Source organism: Heptranchias perlo, chromosome 30, assembly GCF_035084215.1.
Source record: "Heptranchias perlo isolate sHepPer1 chromosome 30, sHepPer1.hap1, whole genome shotgun sequence".
Taxonomy (NCBI): domain Eukaryota; kingdom Metazoa; phylum Chordata; class Chondrichthyes; order Hexanchiformes; family Hexanchidae; genus Heptranchias; species Heptranchias perlo.
Genome location: NC_090354.1, coordinates 11,445,185 through 11,467,238, shown reverse-complemented (window position 1 = coordinate 11,467,238; position 22,054 = coordinate 11,445,185). Strand labels below are relative to the sequence as shown.

Sequence of the window (22,054 nt, the reverse complement as noted above, 5' to 3'; positions counted from 1 at the left end):
GTGCGTGCATGCAGAGGCTTGATCTTCCATGAATGCATAGTGCAGAAGAGCTTAAATAGTTCTAATTCAAAGTTCTTAGCTGCTGCAGATCAACAAATAGCAGGAGCAACAAATCGAACTTTGCATACAAATCACACTTCCATATGTTACTGGTAGAAGCATCAATCTGTGTTGCTGTATCACCTGTGCTGTTGATCAACATGTGAAACAGTTTGATTTATCTTGAGCCCTGACCCTTTGTACTTGAAAAGCCTTCTGGTGTAGTTTTCTTGCTCTGCAGATACTAAATCCATTAGCAAAAATATTTATTTCCTATTTAAACACACTATTTTACTTGTAAAGTTCTTAAAAACATGAAATGCTTTCAAAGCAAAGTTTTCAGATGTAATCTTTCATTTCCCAATTTCAACGCTGCAGCATCAGTGGAAGTAGCAACAGTCAATATGTAACTTCATTTGCATTGCTAGTGTGATAATGTTGTGCTTTAAAGCTTTAGAAATTCAGCTTTAAGTTCTGTAGTACTGTTTAAAAACATGCTGAGAGTGGGTGGGTGATTGAGGTGGTGGGGAAAGGAGGAGAGAGAGAATAACATCAAGTAGTTGTACCGAGTATAGTGGCATAGTGGTTAAGGTACTGGACTAGTAACTCGGAGATTGTGACCAGATCCAGCCATGGAAAGTTGTGAAATTTAATTTAATAAATCTGGTAATTTGCAGGCTGGCACCAGAAAAAATAATGGTTTAAAAATTGCAGATTGTTCCAAAAACACAACTGGTTCATTAATGTCCGAGCTATGTGACTCTTAACACTCTCTGAAGTAGCTGAACAAAAAAGTGATGGGCAATATATGTGGTCTTGCGGGTGGCACCCATGTCCTGAGAAATTTTTTTTAAAGAAATTTACTAGTGCTTTGTAACCCCAATTTCCCTATTTCATTTTTATGTAAGGGAGAGGCCAGTAGGCATTGTGCACTTTGCCTAAATTTAATCCAGCCAAGAAATAATGGTCTTGAGATCTAATGGTAATTCTTTTACTTATGTCCCTCCTCCAGTGGTCATCTGTTCCCAAATTAGCTCGAAGGGTAGAGCACTGGCTTAGCTTAGGATCGATGCCCACATTCTCTACACATCTTTTTAAGGTGACTGGCAAAAGAACCAAAAGCGACATGAGGGAAAACTTTTTTATGCAGCGCGTAGTTATAATCTGGAATGCGTTGCCTGAAAGGGTGATGGAAGCAGATTCAATCGTGACTTTCGAAAAGGAATTGGATAAATACTTGAAGGGAAAAGATTTGCAGGGCTACAGGGAAAGAGCTGGGGAATGGGACCAACTGGATTGCCCTTACAAAGAGCCAGCACGGGTTCAATGGACCGAATGGTCTCCTATGCTGTAACTGTTCTGTGATTCTAAATTGAGTCCCTACTGTAATGGTCTTGGAGGAATCTTTCAGAGAGCAAGATGTATGAAGCAGTGATCTTGCACTGCTGGTGGATACTGCACCAGAAGTCTTGCACTGCTGCTGTGTTGAATCTAGTTTTAAGAAGTGTCTTTTGTCTTGTGCATGAGCCAGAAAATGGAAAGCGCTCAAATGGGCTTAATCTGTATCAAATATCTTTTTCATTTTGGATGCAATAACGTTAAATTTGATGCATTTTCATCGTACTAAAAGGAAAATTCATTCTCTTGAAAAATCTGTTTCTTCTTTAGTGAAAATTGTTGTCCTTGTTGTGTCTCTGTAACACTTCAGCTGTATTACATATGTTGTTTAAAACCTCAATTGTGTATGGGGGGGGGAATTTGTTTTAGAGGGTTTTATTTTATTTTTGCTGCTGATGACCATACTCCTATCTGTTAACGTAGGATGATTTTGGTGTGTGAATAATTAACCTTTTGATATCTGAAAGTGATAGTGTGGTTTTTGAACACACTTTGGAATTTCCTTCGTTTCATCCTGCCTCCTACTTCAGATATAGCACTTTGATTTTTTTTTTCTAAACCACAGGTATCTTTGTCATACCATCATGGTGAATCACAGCTGAGTAATTCTAAGGAGGTTAGCTTTCTTCAATTAGTAAAAAGTAGGTGCACTCACTGAAGTATAGTTTTACATTTCAAAAATAAAACTGACGTATGATTAGATGTTCAGCTTGATTTGAAGGAGGAAAGTTGGAGTTTCAATCTTGAGATACAAAAGAGGATTAGTTAGTAGGAGACTCACGAATAATTAATGTTGTACTTTTTAAGGCGTAATACTTAGGGCAGTTGGTCATTGAGCTTATAGCTGTAGCAAATTTGAGACCAAATGTAAGTATACAGTCAAGGAATGGAATATCATGTATGAGTTTGCATGGGTTTAGGGAATATAAAAATAAATATTTAATTTTTAAAAAAGGGATGTAACCATTGTGGACAATGGAGATGCCACTTATAATCTGCGCACACAGTTTTTTGTTGACTGTTGGAGGCTCTTCACTGGCAATTTCTGATCTCTGTGAGATTAACTTGTTAACATATATCCTATTTTTAATCTGGTGATCAAATATGAAATTCACTCATATGGATCTGTATATGAATTAAAACTTTTACCATTATGCACTCATTGGAAGTTCTTAATGTATACTTCGACTTGGTTTGAGCATGTCCCAGGGGTGTGCACCTCTTGTTGCCAGGCTACCAAGTATGATTAAGTGGTTATAATGGGCCGGAAATTGCTGTGAGCAGCGAATGGAAGTCGCCCGCCGCTCGTAAGTAACTAACTCACCCACAAACTTTTCGCGGGCTTCTGGACACCAATTTGCCTTAATTAAGACCTGCAAGAAGTACAGCGATCATTCCTGGACTTCTTCTGACCCGTGAGAGGAGGAAAGGATCGCTCTGTCCCCTCCATCAATCAACTTGAAGCAAGCCACACTGTGAGAACCAGGAAGTGAAGTTTACTCACAAACCGCACAGAACCAGGAAGTGTCAGATAAGATTAGTAAATGTACTAAAAAATCAGATAGAGAAAGCAAAATAAAGAGAGGGTAAGAGTAAAAGACGAAGATAAAAGAGAAAGTTTTAAAAAATATATTTTAAATGTCCAAAAACTAATAAAATTGGGAGTAATGACACTCCACATATTTAAAAGTTAATTTTCACTACCAGGGCGGTTGTTTGGCAGTCATTAATACTTACCATGCCGTTAAAAGTTAGTTTGGACCTGATTTAACTCAGCATACCTTTTATCTAGTGAGATTAGTTAGTTTCCAACTGGGCAGGAAAGCAAGTTGGTGCTGATCCATTGATTCCAGCCTGCAATATCTCTAACGTGAAGCTGTCAGATCAGCAGGGGATCAGGAAGAGCAAGTTCCGGATTTCCTGTTTGATTGTGCTTGCATGCTCATCGGAACTTTCTCTTCCATTTGCCTTGAAATAACGTTGAGCCCTGTTAACATCGTCGTTATTTCTTGAGCCATTTCCGGGTCATTGTCTCCCACTGGGAAAACATTTCTGTCCTTGTTTACATTGGCATTCCTTCTGCATTAATGGGATTCTGCCCTTTTCCCTGGAGCCCTACATTTTATGTTAGGTGAGAAACCCATTACAAGAACTTTAATTTTAAAATAATACCTGTTGCTGATTTGGGGATTTCCATTAATTTTAGGAGTAGGCATTTTTCAAAAAGGCTGTAACATTAAGGGAAACTTTATATTTACCTACTCAAAGTGATGTAAACATCATGGAAAATAGCTGTGAAGATACGTTAGTTGGGGAATTTACCTTTCTGACTTCTGAGGAAACTACTATTGATTCTGACCTATTAAACTTACTTTCACATCTGATCTGATAACTGTGCTTCTATAAACTTTTATAAACAGTTGTAGTTCCTGTTAACTGGTGTTTGGAAAAATCTTTCAATATCATACCATCTTTTGCTGTGTTTTAAATAGACAATATTTCTTTTTGGTCCCTTTGTGCTGAAGTTGCACTGTGTGCAGCTCTTGAGTACGTTGTATGTTTGCATTTGAAGTAGACATTACTTCATTATGTGAGCCCCAAGTTCATCAAATGTTCTTTTTATAAAACCTGCTCCCTGGCCCAAACAAGCCAGTGGTGGGAAAGAAACACTGCCAATAACACTGACACCAGCTCATATTAAGTGAAATTATGACAAACAAGTTTATATCTTGCATCTGTATTACTGTAATCTAAATGAATTTCCATCCTAATACCTTGTAACTGTTAGTGATCAGTTGCCATCAGAAGGTTACTGTCTGGGGCTTCTGCATTCTATTGTGTCCAGTCTAGTCTTGAGAAGGGTTGCTCCATTATCCCCATGTTACGTTCTTCCTATAAAATATCTATATATAATATAGAAAAAATCCTGCCTGCATGCAGTCCTATATGCAAAATCTTACATCCTGTTGCCACATCTTTGTCAACTTTTTCCATTATAAATTCTTATGTCCACCATTATAATGAAAATTGCCAATGTAAACTTGTCATGTACCTTCCTGCCAGTGATGGTGTAGATATTCTTCAGTTTTGTGTCTCCCACCTTCTAACACTGTACTGCAACCAACTCTGCATCCCAAATTGCAAGAAGTTTAGTTATTTAACTATAAATAATATAAAATCAAAGTATTATATTGAAAAACAATGTATGATTTTGAAATGAGGATTGAATTACACTTGTGTGCCCTGGTCCAATTATCCCCTGCCTTGAATCCCAGTTTCACCTGAAGACGAGACTTGATTTTGATTCTTTGTGCAACCTGTGAATCACAAAAAGTAGTGAAGGCTGTTTTAAGATCAAAAGTTTCCAGTACTGACCCAGAATCATCAAGTTTACAACTTCAAACAAGCATGATCTCTTGCGCTTTTGTCATGTCACATTGGATATACCTATTTGCGACACCACTTTTGATGCTCTTAAATCTTTTGAGAAAAGATACATGTGGTTTAGCACCTGCCTGGGGAATTTTCTTTTTTTGCTCAGTGATCGCATCCTTGCTTCTGTTGTCACTGATACATCAAACTTAAAAGGGAAAACTCTGGCAACAAAACATGCAGGTTAAGATAGAGTAGGTGGTGAATATTTTGCGGTAGCTCGTTTTTACCAAAACAAAAACAAAAATCCAGTAGTGAGACACATTTTCCTGCTGGTGTACAATAATCAGAACCATCAGTTCGTGAGCAGAATTCTGCATGTGGAAAAGTAGAAACAGAACAAAAAACAATTCTGACCCCAAGAGTCTTATGTACTTTGATTCCTCTTTCCCTGTTTAGTGCCAACTAATGGTGACAGTTTCTTTTTAAATTGAGGTATGTGAGGAGCTTAATAAGAAAAACATGTAACCGTTAATTTTTCTTTATTAAACGCACCTGGGTTAGAAAGCAAGCTCTAAAACTGGGGTTTGCAGATCTTAAAGGATTAATGAGGGGATCCCGGTGTTTCTGAAGAGTCATGCAATTTCTATATTTTTATAAGTTAAGAAAATGTTATTTCTGCCGTTTAGCAACAAAAAAGATACGTTATATTTTCCTTTTCCGCAGCTGACACTTCTTCTGGAAGGGATCGCTGGGTGTGTTCAATTTTGCAGGGATTCCCACATAGAAGAGTTTACTTTTACTTATGACAGCACAGAGTTGGTTGAAGTATTTGTCAGAAGGAAAGGGAATGTGGAGTTGCTATAACATAGACTAATATGTCACTCCATCCCCTGCAAGCTTCTTTAAAGAATTGTGTACTGCATTTTTAAAATAAATTGCAATACAAAGAATTGCAATATTTAATTTATAACAAAATTGAGTCACTTTTTACTTCGCAGCTTTCAAAATCATTCATTTATAATCTTTTCTGACTACTGTTCTTGCCCATTCACAAACTGGTAAGTTCAGTAAAAAGTAACAGTTCATTGAATCCCACCGGTTATATCAACAGGCTTAATCTACAGAGTGATTTGAATATTGATGTTGGCTATTAATACATTATCAAGGCATTGCAGTTTTTTCATGTATGTTCGTTGTCATAAGTGGCAGTAATTCAGTTGAGAACAAATAAACCGTTATTGGTGTAAAGACAGAAGAAACCACCAGCTAAGTAAACATTTCCCTAAAATGACACTTGTGTGGAAATACGTACAGTGTACTGCCCACAATTCTGTTTGTAGTGTTGCATCATATCCTGAACCTTTGCAATATTTCTGCAATGCCATGTCCCTGACTTTGTAATTTAAAATCCTACCTACTACTTTTGGAAATTCTGGTGCTTTGGACTAATAATACTTGGGGATAAGATGACTGCACCACTGAGTTCTAAAGGAAATTTCAAAATTGGCCAAGAATTCATAGCGCTATTTTTAAAAGCTAGTTTTTTTTTTTAATTGCTTTCTTATAAAGGGATGTTATACTGACTGAATTTGTGAGAAAACCTGTTGCAAGTAGATGACAGATGGCAATTTATCAAATAACCTTTTTTCTTTTCAGCTTTCTATAATTTCCTCGCACAATGGCGCAGTGGAATCAGTTACAGCAGTTGGATACCAGATATCTGGAACAACTGCACCAACTTTACAGTGACAGCTTCCCCATGGAGCTGAGGCAGTTTCTGGCAGCTTGGATTGAGAGTCAGGATTGGTACGTATTGCAATTGTTCAGAACTTAAGTGCTGTATAAGATGTCCACTTTGGGGGGGTGGGTGGTTGGGGAGAGCGGGGAGTGGAGGATTTCTTCGCTGTTTTTCATGCTCTTTTATTTAAAAATAATTCTAATCTCTGATTGTCATTCTTCCCTTTAGTCGGGGAGTGGTGGAGCCATTAAACCTGTGCCCCTGGCCTATGGAGGCAGAAAATTAGCTTTGTTTCCAAATCCTGGTCCATGGCCTGCCCCCAATTGTAGGTGTGCATTTAAACATGAGTGAGCACTGGATTGGACACAGATATGATTAACCCGCAATGGTTGACTCGCTCGCCAACATAGATTGAACCTACAAGGGTAATCATAAATAATGGTCAGTTAAATGAGGTAGCAGATGGCTGCAGGGGAGCTTTTATCCCAGACACGTATTTTATGAAAATCCATTTATTGTTCATCAAAATAAATCTATAATTCTTCTCTACTGGTTTCCATAAAAAATACTCTGGAAAGTATTTGTTAAATATTTTTCTTTTTGCTGTAACACAGTGGCCAGCAATTTCCTCGGAGCTTCTGCTCCACATCTGTAACTTTGTTGGGAATGCGGCAGAAACCCCGTTGTTGTCCGCAAACAGGGATTCTGCCATATTTGCGGTGAAGTTACTGCAGCAGAGCAGGAGCAGCTCTGAGGAAATTCCCAGGCAGTATCTTCAGATTGTAGAAAACAAATGTATTTCCTGAATTATATTGTGATTTAAGTTTAATGCGTCCCCTCTTTGAATCAATAAATATGTCTTGATTTATCTTTAAATGTTGGATTTGTTTTGCCATTATCCAGAGTGTTCTTTTTATATTGAAGATATAAAGGTGATGATTGAAGCATGCCTTCTGCCATTGAAATCACTCTTTAACATTCTAGGGCCTATGCTGCCAGTAAGGAGTCGCATGCTACACTAGTGTTCCACAATCTGTTGGGTGAGATTGATCAACAGTACAGCAGATTTTTGCAGGAATCCAATGTCTTGTATCAGCACAATCTGCGGAAGATTAAACAGTACCTGCAGGTATGTAGTCTACAAATGATAGATTTACATGTGTGTTTCTGAATGATTAAAGATGGAAAATTAATAATCATGGAGCCTGGGCAGTTCCACTTGACTTGAATATCTGATGCATTTTATACATGCCACTTTTGGTCTTGCAATTTTTATAAAGTCAGTTGAAGCACAATAGGTTCATATTTTAAATTTGGGGGTCCATTATAAAAAGTGGAACTCCAAGGCCTCAGACATGTACTTGTGTTAAGGACATTTAGGACCGACATTTAGGACCAACACTCTGAACACAGGAGAAAATAGATTTGATTTTAGTTAGATTTTAACAAACCATTTTTTAAAAAACTGTAGCATTCCCAGGTTCATTGGTACTTTCCCCATGCATACATTGGATAATTTTATAAATTCTGACTCTTAAATTTAACTTATTTGAAATGGTGATGAAAGGTTAAATTTGGATAACCTGAGATTGCTGAGATGTAGGTACCTATCCAGAATGTGCAGTTGTTTTAACACAGGGAAAGTCATAATTTAGTAGCTTTATAGGGTCACATTTACAGATTGTCCAGAGGGAGGTGGCGAGGGGGTCCATTGACTGTTCCCAGCTGCTACTTTTGTTTCCTGCTGTTATCATCCCTTGGTGAGTTTTATTTATATGAAAATCTACCACATTTCTTCCATCTTAAAGGTTTCAAACTTAGTCAGATACCCATTGTGGCTACCAAGTCCAAAAATGTGGTCACACTAATGAGCAGCCAAAATTAATATTGCAAAATTGTGTCCACTTGGTTGTTTGCCATTCATATGATTTATGGGATTAGCCTCATCAAATGGGCAGAAGTGGCATGAAAACCAGAATCTTGGAGCCCTGACTTTTGTGGAAAATCAGTTCATTATAATTATTCTTGCGGTTTTATCACCATTTTATTTATTTTTTACTGTTTTGTTTTTTCAGAACAGATATTTGGAGAGGCCTATGGAGATTGCACGAATCATAGCTCGATGCTTATGGGAAGAAGCCCGTCTCCTTCAAGTTGCTGCATCTGTGTCACAGGTGAATGAAGTGTGAATAAAGTGATTGGAATGTTTTACCCTCCAAACTAACAGCATAAATCTATATGCATGCATTCTATCTGAACAGAATCAACTTTTATGCTCACTACTTTTGGGTGTAATTCTATTCAACTTTATTAAAATAGATTTAATTTTTAAAAAAGCATAGTTTATTTCCAATATATCCTATATACACAATGTACTGAAGGGTGAAAGTAAAATTCAAGCACAGCTTTATAAGAGGCAGACAGACACGATCAGAACTTTAATGTTAACACAGTGGACCTGTGAAGCACGTAAATCTATTAAATAGTAATTTTAAACCACTCTTCTTGATTTTTAAAAATGTATTTATACTTCTTCGTATCTTTCAGCTGGGAGAGTAGGTAAATGGGCTTTCAACTTTACATGGTTGCACAGTCACTCTCATTCTCACCAATGCAACAGTCATTGCAGTCCAAACGTTTATGCAAGGCAGGATGTTCCCTCACTGGAAATAGAACTTCACTAGCCCAGATAAGAATTGTTGAACTTACCGTAGCAGCTGATGGGCTTGAGTAACCTCTTCTGCAACTCAAACCAGAGGCAAAACATTTGTCAAACTAGCACTTTAAATGTGAGGCTGCTGAGATGCCTGCCTTCAAGATTTTCTTTTCTGATGTTTATGTAGACACCTTTATTTGAGGTAGCAAACTGCTCTGGTTGTTAAATTTTTGAATGGTATCTGAACTAGTTTTACAAGCGGCATGATTGCAGTGTCAGAATCTCAGTCTAACTATAGACTCTTACAGCGCAGAAGGAGGTCATTCGACCCACCGTGCCTGGGTCGACTCTTTGAAAGAGCTATCCAATTAGTCCCTCTCCCCTGCTATTTCCCCAAGCCCCTGCAAATGTTTCTGTTTTAAGTATATATCCAGTTTCCTTTTAAGAGTTACTATTGAATCTGCTTCCACCACCCTTTCAGGCAGTGCATTCCAGATCATCACAACTTGCTGCGTAAACAAAAATAAATGTTCTCCTCATCTCCCCCATGGTTCTTATGCCAATTATCTTAAATAACTAGTTTTAATATAGCAATGCTTATGCTGAGTCTTGTTATTTTCATATTAGTCTAGCGCTGAATTGGACATGTTGCACATTCAGCATACTTTTTTCATAGCTTGAATTAAATATTTAAAATGTTGTCTTTATAGCAAGCTGGGCAATCACCACATCACAGCTCTGTGGTAACTGAGAAGCAGCAGATTCTTGAACATAATCTGCAGGATGTACGGAAGCGGGTGCAGGTGAGTCCATTTGAGTTACCAAAAAAAGGTTAATTTAATTTTCGCATTGATTTGAACTGATGCAGTCCGCTTGCAGTAGTAAATGGGAAATCTTTTAACTCTCTCTACATATTGAGAAAACTGAAAACTCTGGAATATTACAACTGCTATTTAAAAGTGCAGGGTCTATAAAGATGAGTGGTAGTCAAGCAGAAAAAGATATTATATGATGGCACGGATAAGGCCACGTTCAGCATAGGATTTTTTAAAACTGAACATACTGTTTAGACAAGTGTACTCAGTAGATTGCAAAAATTCAAGTGTTAACTCAGATTCTTGCCAGTTAAACATTTTTAGTGAGCTATTTTAGGTAGATTAAAATCTGATGTTTCTAAAGCCTGAGTATTTTCCTTGTTCATTCAGTGAATTGTCATGCAAGGCAAGAACAACTGCTTACAAATGATTTGAAAATAATCCCATGTGTGCCAAAGCAGCTGTACTCCATGGGAATCGTCAGTTAATGTTAGGAACACAAGAAAGGGAGCAGGCCATTCAGCCCCTCGAGCCTGTTCCACCATGTTACTCAGTGGGCTATAAATTGAGCTGCTTAGCGCCCGTTTTTTAGGCGCTATGCAACCTCCTAAGGACCCAAAATGACATACGGAATGGACGTGCACCCTTCTAGCACGACGTGCGCTGGACGCCTTCTTGGTAAAGGCGTTTGCGCACGTGCAGATAACGAATGCTAGCAGCATGTAAAATAGGGAGAATATGCGTTAGATCAGTGTGCAACGCTGATTTAAAAGGACAGTTGTGATTTTGGAACTCAGCGCTCCAGCCAACGCACTGTCTTAACCTCGCACAGCTGAACAGGTCCTAAACAGCATGAAAGACCCCTTCCACCAGCACTAGTTAAAGGGATCATGGAGGATTTACAGGTTAGTTGCTGGATTATTGTTTCTGGCTGCTGATGCATTTGTACCTATTTTTGGAGGTCTCCTATACTTTAATACTAGGACTAGGGGACATAGCCTAAAAATTAGAGCCAGGACTTGCAGAAGTGAAGTTAGGAAATGCTTCTACATGCAAAGGGTGGTAGAAGTTTGGAACGCTCTTCTGCAAACGGCAGTTGATGCTGGCTATTGATGCTCAATTGTTAATTTTAAATCTGAAATTAATAGATTTTTGTTAGCCCCATATCTCTTAATACCTTTGGTTAAGGCGGGTATATGGAATTAGGTCACAGATCAAGCTTGATCTCAATGAATGGCGGAACAGGCTCGAGGGCCTAAACGGCCTACTCCTGTTCCTATCTTCCTATAATAAAGTTTCAATACTCTACAGGGAGTGGACTGGCTAGCTGACAGGCAACAACAAGGGCACTGGCAGTGTGGCAGGGGTGGGACAGGAATGCTGTCATCCTGAGAGAGGACAGCAGGTTCATGTTCCATGGAGCCACTGCCACTTGCTGCCTCCTGTTATGTGCCACCTTCTCCTGCAATGTTTTAACATAACTCAACAGTTTGTGAACATAGGGATAGGACCTGCATCTGTGTTTTACGTGTGCGATGTCTGATCTCTGTTCAGACTCTGTGCGGACCCGTAGCTTATATTTTGCAAATAAGAGATGCAGGCTGCCTTTATGTGACAGTAGCCGCTCAGGCTATATCGGGGGGCCCCCCTGCTGGTGAGCAACCGTTCAACAGCGCAGCTAGGCTTGGCTGCTTGCAGGTATCGGGTAAATGACCAGGCAGCACGAATGTTGCGTGCTGCCTGCGTCTCAACGACTGGGCATGGGTTAATCGTGCACCGCGAACCCGGTGCACAGATTCGGGGGGTTATCTAAGTTAACGCACAATATGTCTGCTCCACTGTTTACCTGCTGAAATTGAAGCTCCAAGACTCATAAATTAATTTTTATTTTAAGCACTTGTTACTCATTTACAGTTGCCATCCTCTTTAAAGTTCAAAGCAGTTTGGAACACATTCTAGCTTTCACTTTGAATAATATGCTTTAATTTGAAGTTATATTAACATAAATTTAATCCATACTGTTCAGAGACAATGTGGATTGAAATTAGTTTTGTTTTAAATGAAGATTGCAACTAACCATGCCTTGGCATAAGTATATTTAATATTTGATTTACAGGATCTTGAACACAAGATTAAAGTACTGGAAAACCTACAGGATGATTTTGATTTTAATTACAAGACCTTGAAAAGCCAAGGAGGTGAGTGGTATTGATGACTGGATCATTTTAAACCAGTAGTAAAGGAAATGAATAAAGGGGTTAGTGTCTGGAAATGAGTTAATTGAAACTGCATTGCAGCATCACATCTCTTGAAAACAACTTTCTTTTCTAAATGTTAACAGATGTGCAAGATTTGAATGGGAATTCACAAGCAGCAACAAGGCAGAAGATGGCACAACTGGAACAGATGTTGACAGCTTTGGATCAGATGAGAAGGGTACAGTTCTAAAAATTAATTTGTAGTTAATCTATTTCAGGAATCTTTCCTTTGCTTATCATAAACCTGTGTGAGTTCAAAATTTTCAAAGTCATTTGTATTCTTACCATAAAATCTTCCTTTCGAATAGCAAATAGTCACAGACCTAGCTGCCCTACTGTCCACGATGGAGTTTGTGCAGAAGACATTGACCGATGAAGAATTGGCTGACTGGAAAAGGCGGCAACAAATAGCATGTATAGGCGGTCCGCCCAACATCTGCCTTGACCGTCTTGAAAACTGGTATGATATCTATTGATAACTGACCTTTTTAATATTGCAGTGTGTGTATATATGCCTGTGTATAAATGTACAAATATTTGGGATATTTTATTGGAGGGGGGCTGTATATTTCTTTGTATTTTTAAAAGTCTCTTCAATTTGATTTATACTGGTTTCACAAATTGCATGGGAAGTTCGAATATTTCGGTTCTCTTTTTTTTTCTCTTTTTTTCTTTCACGATGACTATTCTAAATTTTTTTTTTAAACGTCGTAAACTATTTTATTGTCAAACAAGAATGTAGACTAAATGTTTAACATGCTGTCTACATGTGTAATGTGGTTTTAAAATTGAAATCAAAGCATTTAAACTTCCAAGGGCTTTAATACGTCTATAAATTGGTTTTCTTATCCTACTGATGGCATGAAGTCTCCTATCCATATGTTATATGTTCGGAAACATTTTCCAAATATGTATGGCAAGTGTTGCATCATTCTGCTTTCAACAAGCACTGGTTGAAGAACAAATTGCTTGGCTCATGGTGCCAAATGAGCTAGTTTATTTTCAGGGACAGTTTGTTGCATTAATGTTATCTGGGGTAGACATCGGCATTCACTGAAATTTTTGGGAGGGAGGGGATGTTGGAATGTGGATTACTAGCCCACTGTCAATTGTTCATTGGGCAGTCTGCTCTGTATCTTCATAATATGTTAGTGTGCCCACCTGATAGGTGATGCAATTCAAAGTCTTCAGTAAAACACAACAAAGGTCTCATTGTTTGAACATAAAAAGGAGCAGACATTCTCCTGACAAAGCTAAGAATAAAAGTCAAATGTCTACTTGGCACAATGGAAATCTTGTTTCTTCTGTTATCAGGATTACATCTTTGGCTGAGTCTCAGCTCCAAACACGTCAGCAGATTAAGAAACTGGAAGAACTACAGCAAAAAGTTTCTTACAAAGGTGATCCTATTGTTCACCACAGACCTGTGCTGGAGGAGAGGATTGTTGAATTATTTCGGAGCTTAATTAAAAGGTACTTTGAAGATTTTGTGCATGTTAATCTTTCCTTTGGATCTTATGCAATCCTTTGCTCTGATTTAAAATGCTACATTATTCTAAGCCTTGTGGGAGTACATTGTAAGTTAGTATTTGGAAATAATGGAATTATGAAAAATGACATTCATCTGAGATATAGAAAAATATATTATAAAGTAATATTCCACCCTGGCATTTAAATAAAAATATGCTTCATACTTAAAACTACTTTAACAAACTGAATTTAATTGAGGAGTTGTCCTGCTCTCTCTAGCATCTTGTGCTGCATTGTATCATCTCAACTCAGATTGAGAGAACAAGTAGATGATAGTTTGGTAAAAGATGTGGAAATGTCCACTATCTACCATAGCCAGTACAGGATGAAAGCCACAAGAGAATGAACCTGAGCTGATTACTAATCCCCAATTTCATAACTGCATCCTTTGTGCCACATTTTAGGCTTTTTTTGTGCTATGGGCAAGTAGTCACTAGGAACTAGGTTTAGAAAGCCAAAACTCATTTGCCTTACGACTAGCAGAAAGAGGACATTAGTCCCATTAGTTTTGAGATAGGTGTAAACCCAGATCATGGAGGTGAAAGTGCCATGTGTTGATGCCTTACACAAATAAATGTTTCCCACCCCAGCCAGTTATAATTTTTCCCTTCCCTTACTGCCATTTGGTGCTGCTGCTGACAATCTGAAAAAGATCACCAACTGGAAAATGGGGGTGGGGGAATGATTGACTGGCAGCACTATTCAAGCTGGAATTCAAACAAGGTCCATTACATAATATACCAGCACAGTGCCACCAGACCACCATCAGATAAATTTAACTGAAGGTCAGTCAGTCTTGTATAGTTGCTGATTGATTGATTTAATCTGTTTCTGTTCTCAGTGCTTTTGTTGTGGAGAGACAGCCGTGTATGCCAATGCATCCAGACCGTCCCCTAGTGATCAAAACAGGCGTGCAGTTCACAACAAAAGTCAGGTAGGTAGAAGAATACTTCTCGAGAGCATGAGTCGTCGTAACACTCAACAGCAAAAGCATCGAGGGGATTCTTCTGGCAGAATACTCATCTGGATTGTTAAATAGAGGTTCTGATATTTTGGCTGATTGTTATTTGGTCAGTATTTGTAAAAATCACCTCTTTACCAATCAGAAGTATTTAAAATAATCACTGCTGGGAATTATAATACTTCAGTCACTTTAAAAGATTGCCTTCACTGCTACACTTGTTAAATTTTCATCAATGAATATCTAGAGATTTGGCTTAGATTCATGCCTACAATTACAGTGTCACCTTGGCTCAGTGCTAGCAATCTCGTTTCCTGAAAGTTGTGGGCTCGAGCCCACAGGACTTGAGGACATAATCTAAGCTGATGCTTCATTGCAGTACTGAGTGAGTTGGAAGTTCCTTCTTTCCGATCACCCATTTAAAATGAAGCCTTGTCCACTTATTCTGTTGGACGTAAAAGATACCATAGCACTATTCGAAGGAGATCAGGGCATTCTCTTCGTGTGCTGTTCAAAACTCATCCCTCAACCAATGACCAACACAGATTAACAGGATATATATCTCATTTGTTGTTTGTGAGACCTTACTGTGCACAAATTGGTTGCTGCATTTGCTGACAAAACAACAATTCACTTAAAAAAAAATTCATTGGCTGTAAAGCAGAAAAGCACTATATAAATGTAAGTTTGTTTATTCTTTTAAAGACCTAATGTTCTGACCTAATCTTGCTCCAGGTCTGGAGTCGTCTTAAAAGTATTAAATATAACTGCTGAGTACAAACTGCTAAGAGGGAATCCAAAGCTGCAATTCTACTGCAGCTGTTGATATGACATTGGTGTTTTAGCATTGTATGCTGATCTAAGTCTGATTCACATCCAAGTGGAGCAGCATTGGAACTCTGCATATACCAATGGAGAGCTCCACTCCCCTGGCTGCAGGAGTGTCCAGTTTCTGCTGACACAGAAAACATTTAATTCAAAGACTGAAACGTTTTCAGGAGATCTGAAGGACGTGGATTCGCATTAGACTGGAGTTGTCTGCAACTGCTGTGAACCCCAAGCAAGTGAAATGCTATCTTAGAGTGGGTGCCGCATCACTTGTCTTTAGCGTGTTCAGGATCACGTCAGATCCTGATGTCAAAATTTACATTAATGTGCAGCTAAAACCACTTTGCACTCAAGTGAAAGTGGCAGTATAACTATTTCATCATCATCTTGCAAGTAAAGATTTACGTAACCTTACTCAATTTGGTTCTACAGTGAGGTAATTTCCCTAGTAGAAAGAAATTGTTATAGCAGTAAGTAATTTCCTGGGGTTACCTATATGCATTTTTATGTTATTTACATTTAGTCCACAGTTCCTGAAGATTCTTTGCATACATAAATGCTATTATCTATTACTGCATTATGCTTCAATTTGTCATAGTGATCACACTTATTAAATCTAATGCACACTTTCTGTTCACAGGTTACTGGTTAAATTTCCTGAGTTAAATTATCAGCTTAAAATCAAGGTTGCCATTGACAAGTGAGTGCAAATGAACTACTAAACCACTAAGAGTATTTGTATGTTAACTCTGGAAGTATTTTTTGCTGGTGAATTGTGTTGCTACACTTTCTAACAGATGACCTCATCCATCGTAAGAGTACGATTCCTTCTCCGTACTCTTTTATAATTATTTTTGCCAGCAGTTGTTGTTATGCTGTTTTTAGATACTTCTTAAAAGCCTTTATTTTATTATTAATATGCTGTGTCAGTGTTTTATAGTAATGCACACCTGCTTTTAAGGGGTCCCCCTGAGTCTAATAGAATGACAGGTACAATAGTAAACCTATTGTGTTTTCACTGTTTCATACATCAGGAGGCATTGGAACGTTCAACTTATTAGGGCCAACAATGCAGTTCCAGTAGCACCTACATATGAATGAGTTGACTGTGCTCAATAATGTGAGGTCAGCAGTAACTCGGCAGTGCTCCTACTGCATTGTAGGATGTACTGGGAGTGTGGATGGAACTTCCTGCATGAGCACCACATACAGCTTTTGGCACCTATAAATTGGAAGGGCCTGTTGTTCAAGGAAAAGTAAGCTAGGTGGCCCTGTTGTCTACAGGGGAATTTTTTTTTAAGTATTGGCCCTAAAAAGGCTAATGGAATGTTGGTCTTCATCTCGAGGGGGCTGGAGTACAAAGAGGAGTAAATTATATTTTGGTTTTATAGAGCTTTGGTCGGACCCCATCTGGAAAATTGTGTTCAGTTTTGGGCAGAGCACCTCAGGAAGGATATATTGGTCTTGGATGGGAGTACAGCGCAGATTAACGGGTTAAATTATGAGGACAGGTTGCATAAACTTGGCTTGTATACCCTTGAGTTTGTACTGTTGAGGGGTGATCTAATGGAGCTGTTTAAAATGGTAAAGATATTTGATCAGGTAGATACGGATAAACTATTTCCTCTGGTGGGGAATCCAGAACAAGGAGACACAATCTTAAAATTAGAGCCAGGCCAGTTAAGAGTGAAATTAGGAGTGAAATTTTTCGCACAAAGGTTAGTGAAAATCTGGAGCGCTCTCCTCCAAAATGCTGTGGATGCTGAGTCATTTGAAATTATCAAGACTCCGATCAATAAATTTTTGTTAAGTAAGGATAAAGGGAGTTGAGGTACAGATCAGCCATGATTTAATTGAGTGGCAGAACAGGCTTGAGGGGCTGAATGGCCTCTCCTGTTCCTATGTTCCTCCTCATCAAGAGATGCTGAGTAACTGGAGTGCTGCTCAAGCATTCCAGCTGCATTATGGGGCCTGGGCCTCATCAAAATACCTTCTCTGCCGTTAATAAGGGTTGCATGCAGCTCTGGGTTTCGGCAGTGCTTCAGGCAGACATAGGGGGACGCAGAGCACATCAAGCCCAGGTGAGCTTCATTGCCTGAAATACATGGAGCCAGCACCCGATGCATTGAATCTGCTGGTACCGATTCCAAGTGGTGGATGAGGCTATTTTGGGAGGGGTGATTTAATATATCTTTTCAATGTGTTACCAGTAGAATCACAACAGTAACTGTGTCTATTGCCAACTTCCAAGTATAGGATTATTGTAGTAACCATTTCTTATATGTGTTTTTAAGCTAGGGAAAATAAACTAGTTCATAAAGTGTGATTAAACTGCAACAAGAAAATTGTCATTCTGTTTCCAAAATGTTAATCTGAATTATTTGCTGTTTCACTTCTCTGAGTTCACACCACCACTGACCTAGGCAGAATATAAACTGATTATGTTCTCTTAATTTTGTTCCAGGGATTCTGGAGATGGTTCCGCACTGAGGGGGTGAGTTTTTTTTAATGTCTTAAAAAATTATAATCAGTTAAACAAATATGGCTTTTGGGTAATTGTTGATCAGCCTACAAATTTGCTAATTTAACTTGCCAAAGTTATTCTGTAAACGATTGTTAGTGCAATTCTGTTAGTACTACTGAAAATTAAACTAATTTGAGAGGGATTGGATTGTGTATTGAGCTAGCACATAATCCTCTCTTCATTGGAAGCTAAATATATTTTGGGGCTTTTTGCTTGTGTTCACCGTGCACTATAGTTTCCATAAGTCGATCCACAGCCTCTAATTTACAACCTTAATGTGCCATGGAACTAGCATTTACCCTTAAACTGAAATACTTAGCACTGGAAGTTGCATGGATTGCCCACTATGCACTCCTGTCCCCTCCAATGGATAGACAATGCCAGATCTCATTGTTCAGGCTAATACTACAAGTTAAATTTATTTGTTTACACACAAAGAAAAGAAAGCAATAGGAAATTAGTGGTACAAATAGTTCCTTTAAAAAAAAATTCAAATCCGTTCAATATATTGCAAGTCTCCTTGGTATGATGTCTGTACATGAACAAGACAAATGTCCTTGTCTTCCCGTTCTTGCCTAGGATGCAGCCAAGCTGAAGATACAGTAAATACTGAGCAGTATATACCTCTGCCGAAGAGGCCTCTGAATATAGAGCGGTCAATCAAGTCAGGTCAAAAAAGCATCCTGAACGTAGAACCACTTGATCAAAGTTAACGCCTTATCCAGCCTTTGCATACCAAAGGTTTTTTAAAAATTGATTCTCCGGACGTGGCTGATGCTGACAGGGCTAATTACCCTGAACTGCATGGATTGCTGGGCCACTTCAGGGGACATTCTTTGACACTGGATGGGCTAAAAATTGATATCGAGTAGGTATTAGAAAGGCTAGCTGTACTTAAAGTAGATCAGTCACCCAGTCCGGATGGGATGCATTCTAGATTGGGAAGTAAGGATAGAAATTGCAGAGATACTGGCCATAATCTTCCAAACATCCTTAGATATGGGGGTGGTGCCAGAGGACTGGAGAATTGCAAGTGTTACACCCTTGTTCATAAAAGAGTGTAAGGATAAACCTAGCAACTACAGGCCAGTCAGTTTAACCTCTATCGTGGGGAAACTTTTAGAAACAATAATCCGGGACAGAATTAGCAGTCACTTGGACAAGGGTGGATTGATTGGGAAAAGCCTGCAGGGATTTGTTACAGGTAAATCATGTTTAACTAACTTGATAGAGTTTTTTGGTAAGGCAACAGAGAGGGTAGATGAGTGCAATGCGGTTGATGTGGTGTATATGGACTTTCAAAAGGCATTTGATAAAGTGCCACATAATACGCTTGTCATCAAGTTTGAAGCCCATGGAATGAAGGGGGCAGCAGCAGCATGGATACAAAATTGGCTCAGTAACAGGAAGCAGAGTAGTGGTGAACGGTTGTTTTTTGGATTGGGGTGAGGTGTATGGTGGTGTTCCCCAGGAGTCAGTACTAGGGCCACTGCTTTTCTTGAAATATATTAATGACTTGGACTTGGATGTACAGGGCACAATTTCCAAATTTGCAGATGACACAAAACTTGGAAGTGTAGTGAACAGTGAGGAGGATAGTGATAGACTTAAAGAGGATTATAGACAGGCTGGAGGAATGGGCGGACGCGTGGCAGGTCAAATTTAACGCAGAAAAATGTGAAGTGGTACATTTTGGTCGTTAGAACGAGGAGAGACAATATAAACTAGAGGGCACAATTCTAAAAGGGGTACAGGAACAGAGAGATCTGGGGGTAGATGTGCACAAATTGTTGAAGATGTTAGGGCAGGTTGAGAAAGCGGTTTTAAAAAAAAGCATACGGGATCCTGGGCTTTATAAATAGAGGCATAGAATACAAAAGCAAGGAAGTCACGATGAACCTTTATAAAACACTGGTTCGGCCACAACTGGAGTATTGTGCCCAGTTCTGGGCACTGCACTTTAGAAAAAGATGTGAAGGCCTTTGAGATGGTGCAGAAAAGATTTACAAGAATGATTCTAGGGATGAGGGACTTTAGTTACGTGGATAGACTGGAGAAGCTGGGGTTGTTCTCCTTGGAACAGAGAAGATTGAGAGGAGATTTGATGGAGGTATTTAAAATCATGAAGGGTCTAGACAGAATGGATAGAGAAAAACTGTTCCCATTGGTGGAAGGGTCAAGAACCAGAGGACATAGATTTGATTGGCAAAAGAACCAAAGGTCACATGAGAAAAAACGTTTTTCGACAGCAAGTGGTTAGGATCTGGAATGCACTGCCAGTGTGGGTGGTGGAGGCAGATTCAATCATGACTTTCAAAAGGGAACTGGATAAGTACTTGAAAGGAAAAAAATTTGCAGGGCAACAGGGATAGGGCAGTGGAGTGTGACGAGCTGGATTGCTCTTGCATGGACTCGATGGGCCGAATGGCCTCCTTCAATGCTGTAACTTTTCTATGATTCTACATCTCAGATTGGAATCAGCAAATAAAATGTGCATTGTTTTTCAAAGGACCCATAATTTGGTTAGCTAGGGTTTCAATCCATATAATCCAACTGCAGTTCTGAAGCTGCAGAAACAATAAGCTTTCTTTTTAACACCGCTAACTGAATTCTGTTTAAAATTCAAAGTACATTGGCCTAGCTGAAAATTTCATATGAAAAATAGTAATTTTAGAGTTTTGTTAACACTTTGGTTTAAAATAGTAGAGAGAGCAATTTGAAATAGGTACATTAAGCATTCATAGTGTCATTGCTTACCATTATTTCCAGGCTCAAGAATGCAAACCAAATATTTGTATGTAGATTATACTTGTCCTGTTAGACCAGAATTTATAATAGACACATAGCCACCTTCAATCTATCTACAGCATTTTAGATGCTTGGAAAAATTTTACACATTTATGCCAAACTCTGCTATTTGCATTATATTGTTCTGTATTTAAAAGTTTTAATAATATGTTGATAACGTAAGTTGCAGAATTACTGTGTAGTCGGAATAAATAGAACATTACCTCTGACACCACCTCTTAATTGCAAAGCAAAGGTAACTAGTTGTAGAGTGCTTCAGGGTACAGATCGTGCTGGACTCTTGGCTTGACTGAGGAGGGCTGCTTGTGATGAAGTGGCTTTTATTAGATTGGGGATTAAAATAAATTGGAAAAAGATCTGTACTGGAATATTCCCTCTATGTACTATATACTGTGATATACCAGCTTGAATGTCAGTTATAGTTTTATCGTATCTTCAACTTAGGTCACGGAAATTCAACATACTGGGAACCAATACAAAGGTTATGAATATGGAAGAATCAAACAATGGAAGTCTGTCAGCTGAATTTAAACATTTGGTAAGTATTGTGGAGAAACTGCTCTTAAATAAATGTTAAAGACCATTTATATGACATTGATATAAATGTTGACATGTAAATAATGCTGATTTTTGTACTCCCTGCGACTACTACAAAAATAACAGATGGCCGGTATATGTTTAAAAACTTGGTTCATATCCATGTATGTGTATAAAACTGCAGCTCCCTATCTTTCTGCCCCACATACCTTTTTGGTGCAATTGGTGATCTGTCGTCATAGTTCAAGAATCTAGCGATTACTTTCTATAGCGACTTTGATGAAGCCCCTTAACCACTACACTACAAAGTAATGTCAGTATGTAACTGTTTGGTATATTCAATTTTTTTAGCATAAAACTTGGCCATATGCATGGTGTTCTGTAAAGCAATTTAAAAGACACCCATAACAGATTATGTAAGCCATGGCTAAATTAAAGGAGCATTAAATCATAAGGGACATTGAATCACTGACATAAAGTGAATTCATCACTTGTAAACTAAGTCTTACCATCGTCCAATGGACTGCATTCCTATTTCATGATAAACTGCAGCATTCGTGAAATCACTTTTAATACAAGCTTTGTAA

The 22,054-nt window shown here is 38.5% G+C and overlaps 1 protein-coding gene across 1 annotated transcript in view; it reads left to right on the top strand.

Annotated features, from left to right (window-relative positions):
• Nucleotides 1-22,054, top strand: part of stat3 (signal transducer and activator of transcription 3 (acute-phase response factor)) — a 49,498-nt gene that overhangs the window by 13,589 nt on the left and 13,855 nt on the right. The window contains exons 3-14 of the mRNA XM_067968893.1: nt 6,469-6,618; nt 7,535-7,679; nt 8,626-8,724; nt 9,917-10,009; nt 12,138-12,219; nt 12,363-12,457; nt 12,588-12,739; nt 13,594-13,752; nt 14,651-14,743; nt 16,239-16,298; nt 18,063-18,092; nt 21,375-21,468. Coding sequence (XP_067824994.1) covers nt 6,491-6,618; nt 7,535-7,679; nt 8,626-8,724; nt 9,917-10,009; nt 12,138-12,219; nt 12,363-12,457; nt 12,588-12,739; nt 13,594-13,752; nt 14,651-14,743; nt 16,239-16,298; nt 18,063-18,092; nt 21,375-21,468 — 1,230 coding nt within the window. The 5' untranslated portion in view covers nt 6,469-6,490. The remainder of the gene's footprint in view (nt 1-6,468; nt 6,619-7,534; nt 7,680-8,625; nt 8,725-9,916; nt 10,010-12,137; nt 12,220-12,362; nt 12,458-12,587; nt 12,740-13,593; nt 13,753-14,650; nt 14,744-16,238; nt 16,299-18,062; nt 18,093-21,374; nt 21,469-22,054) is intronic.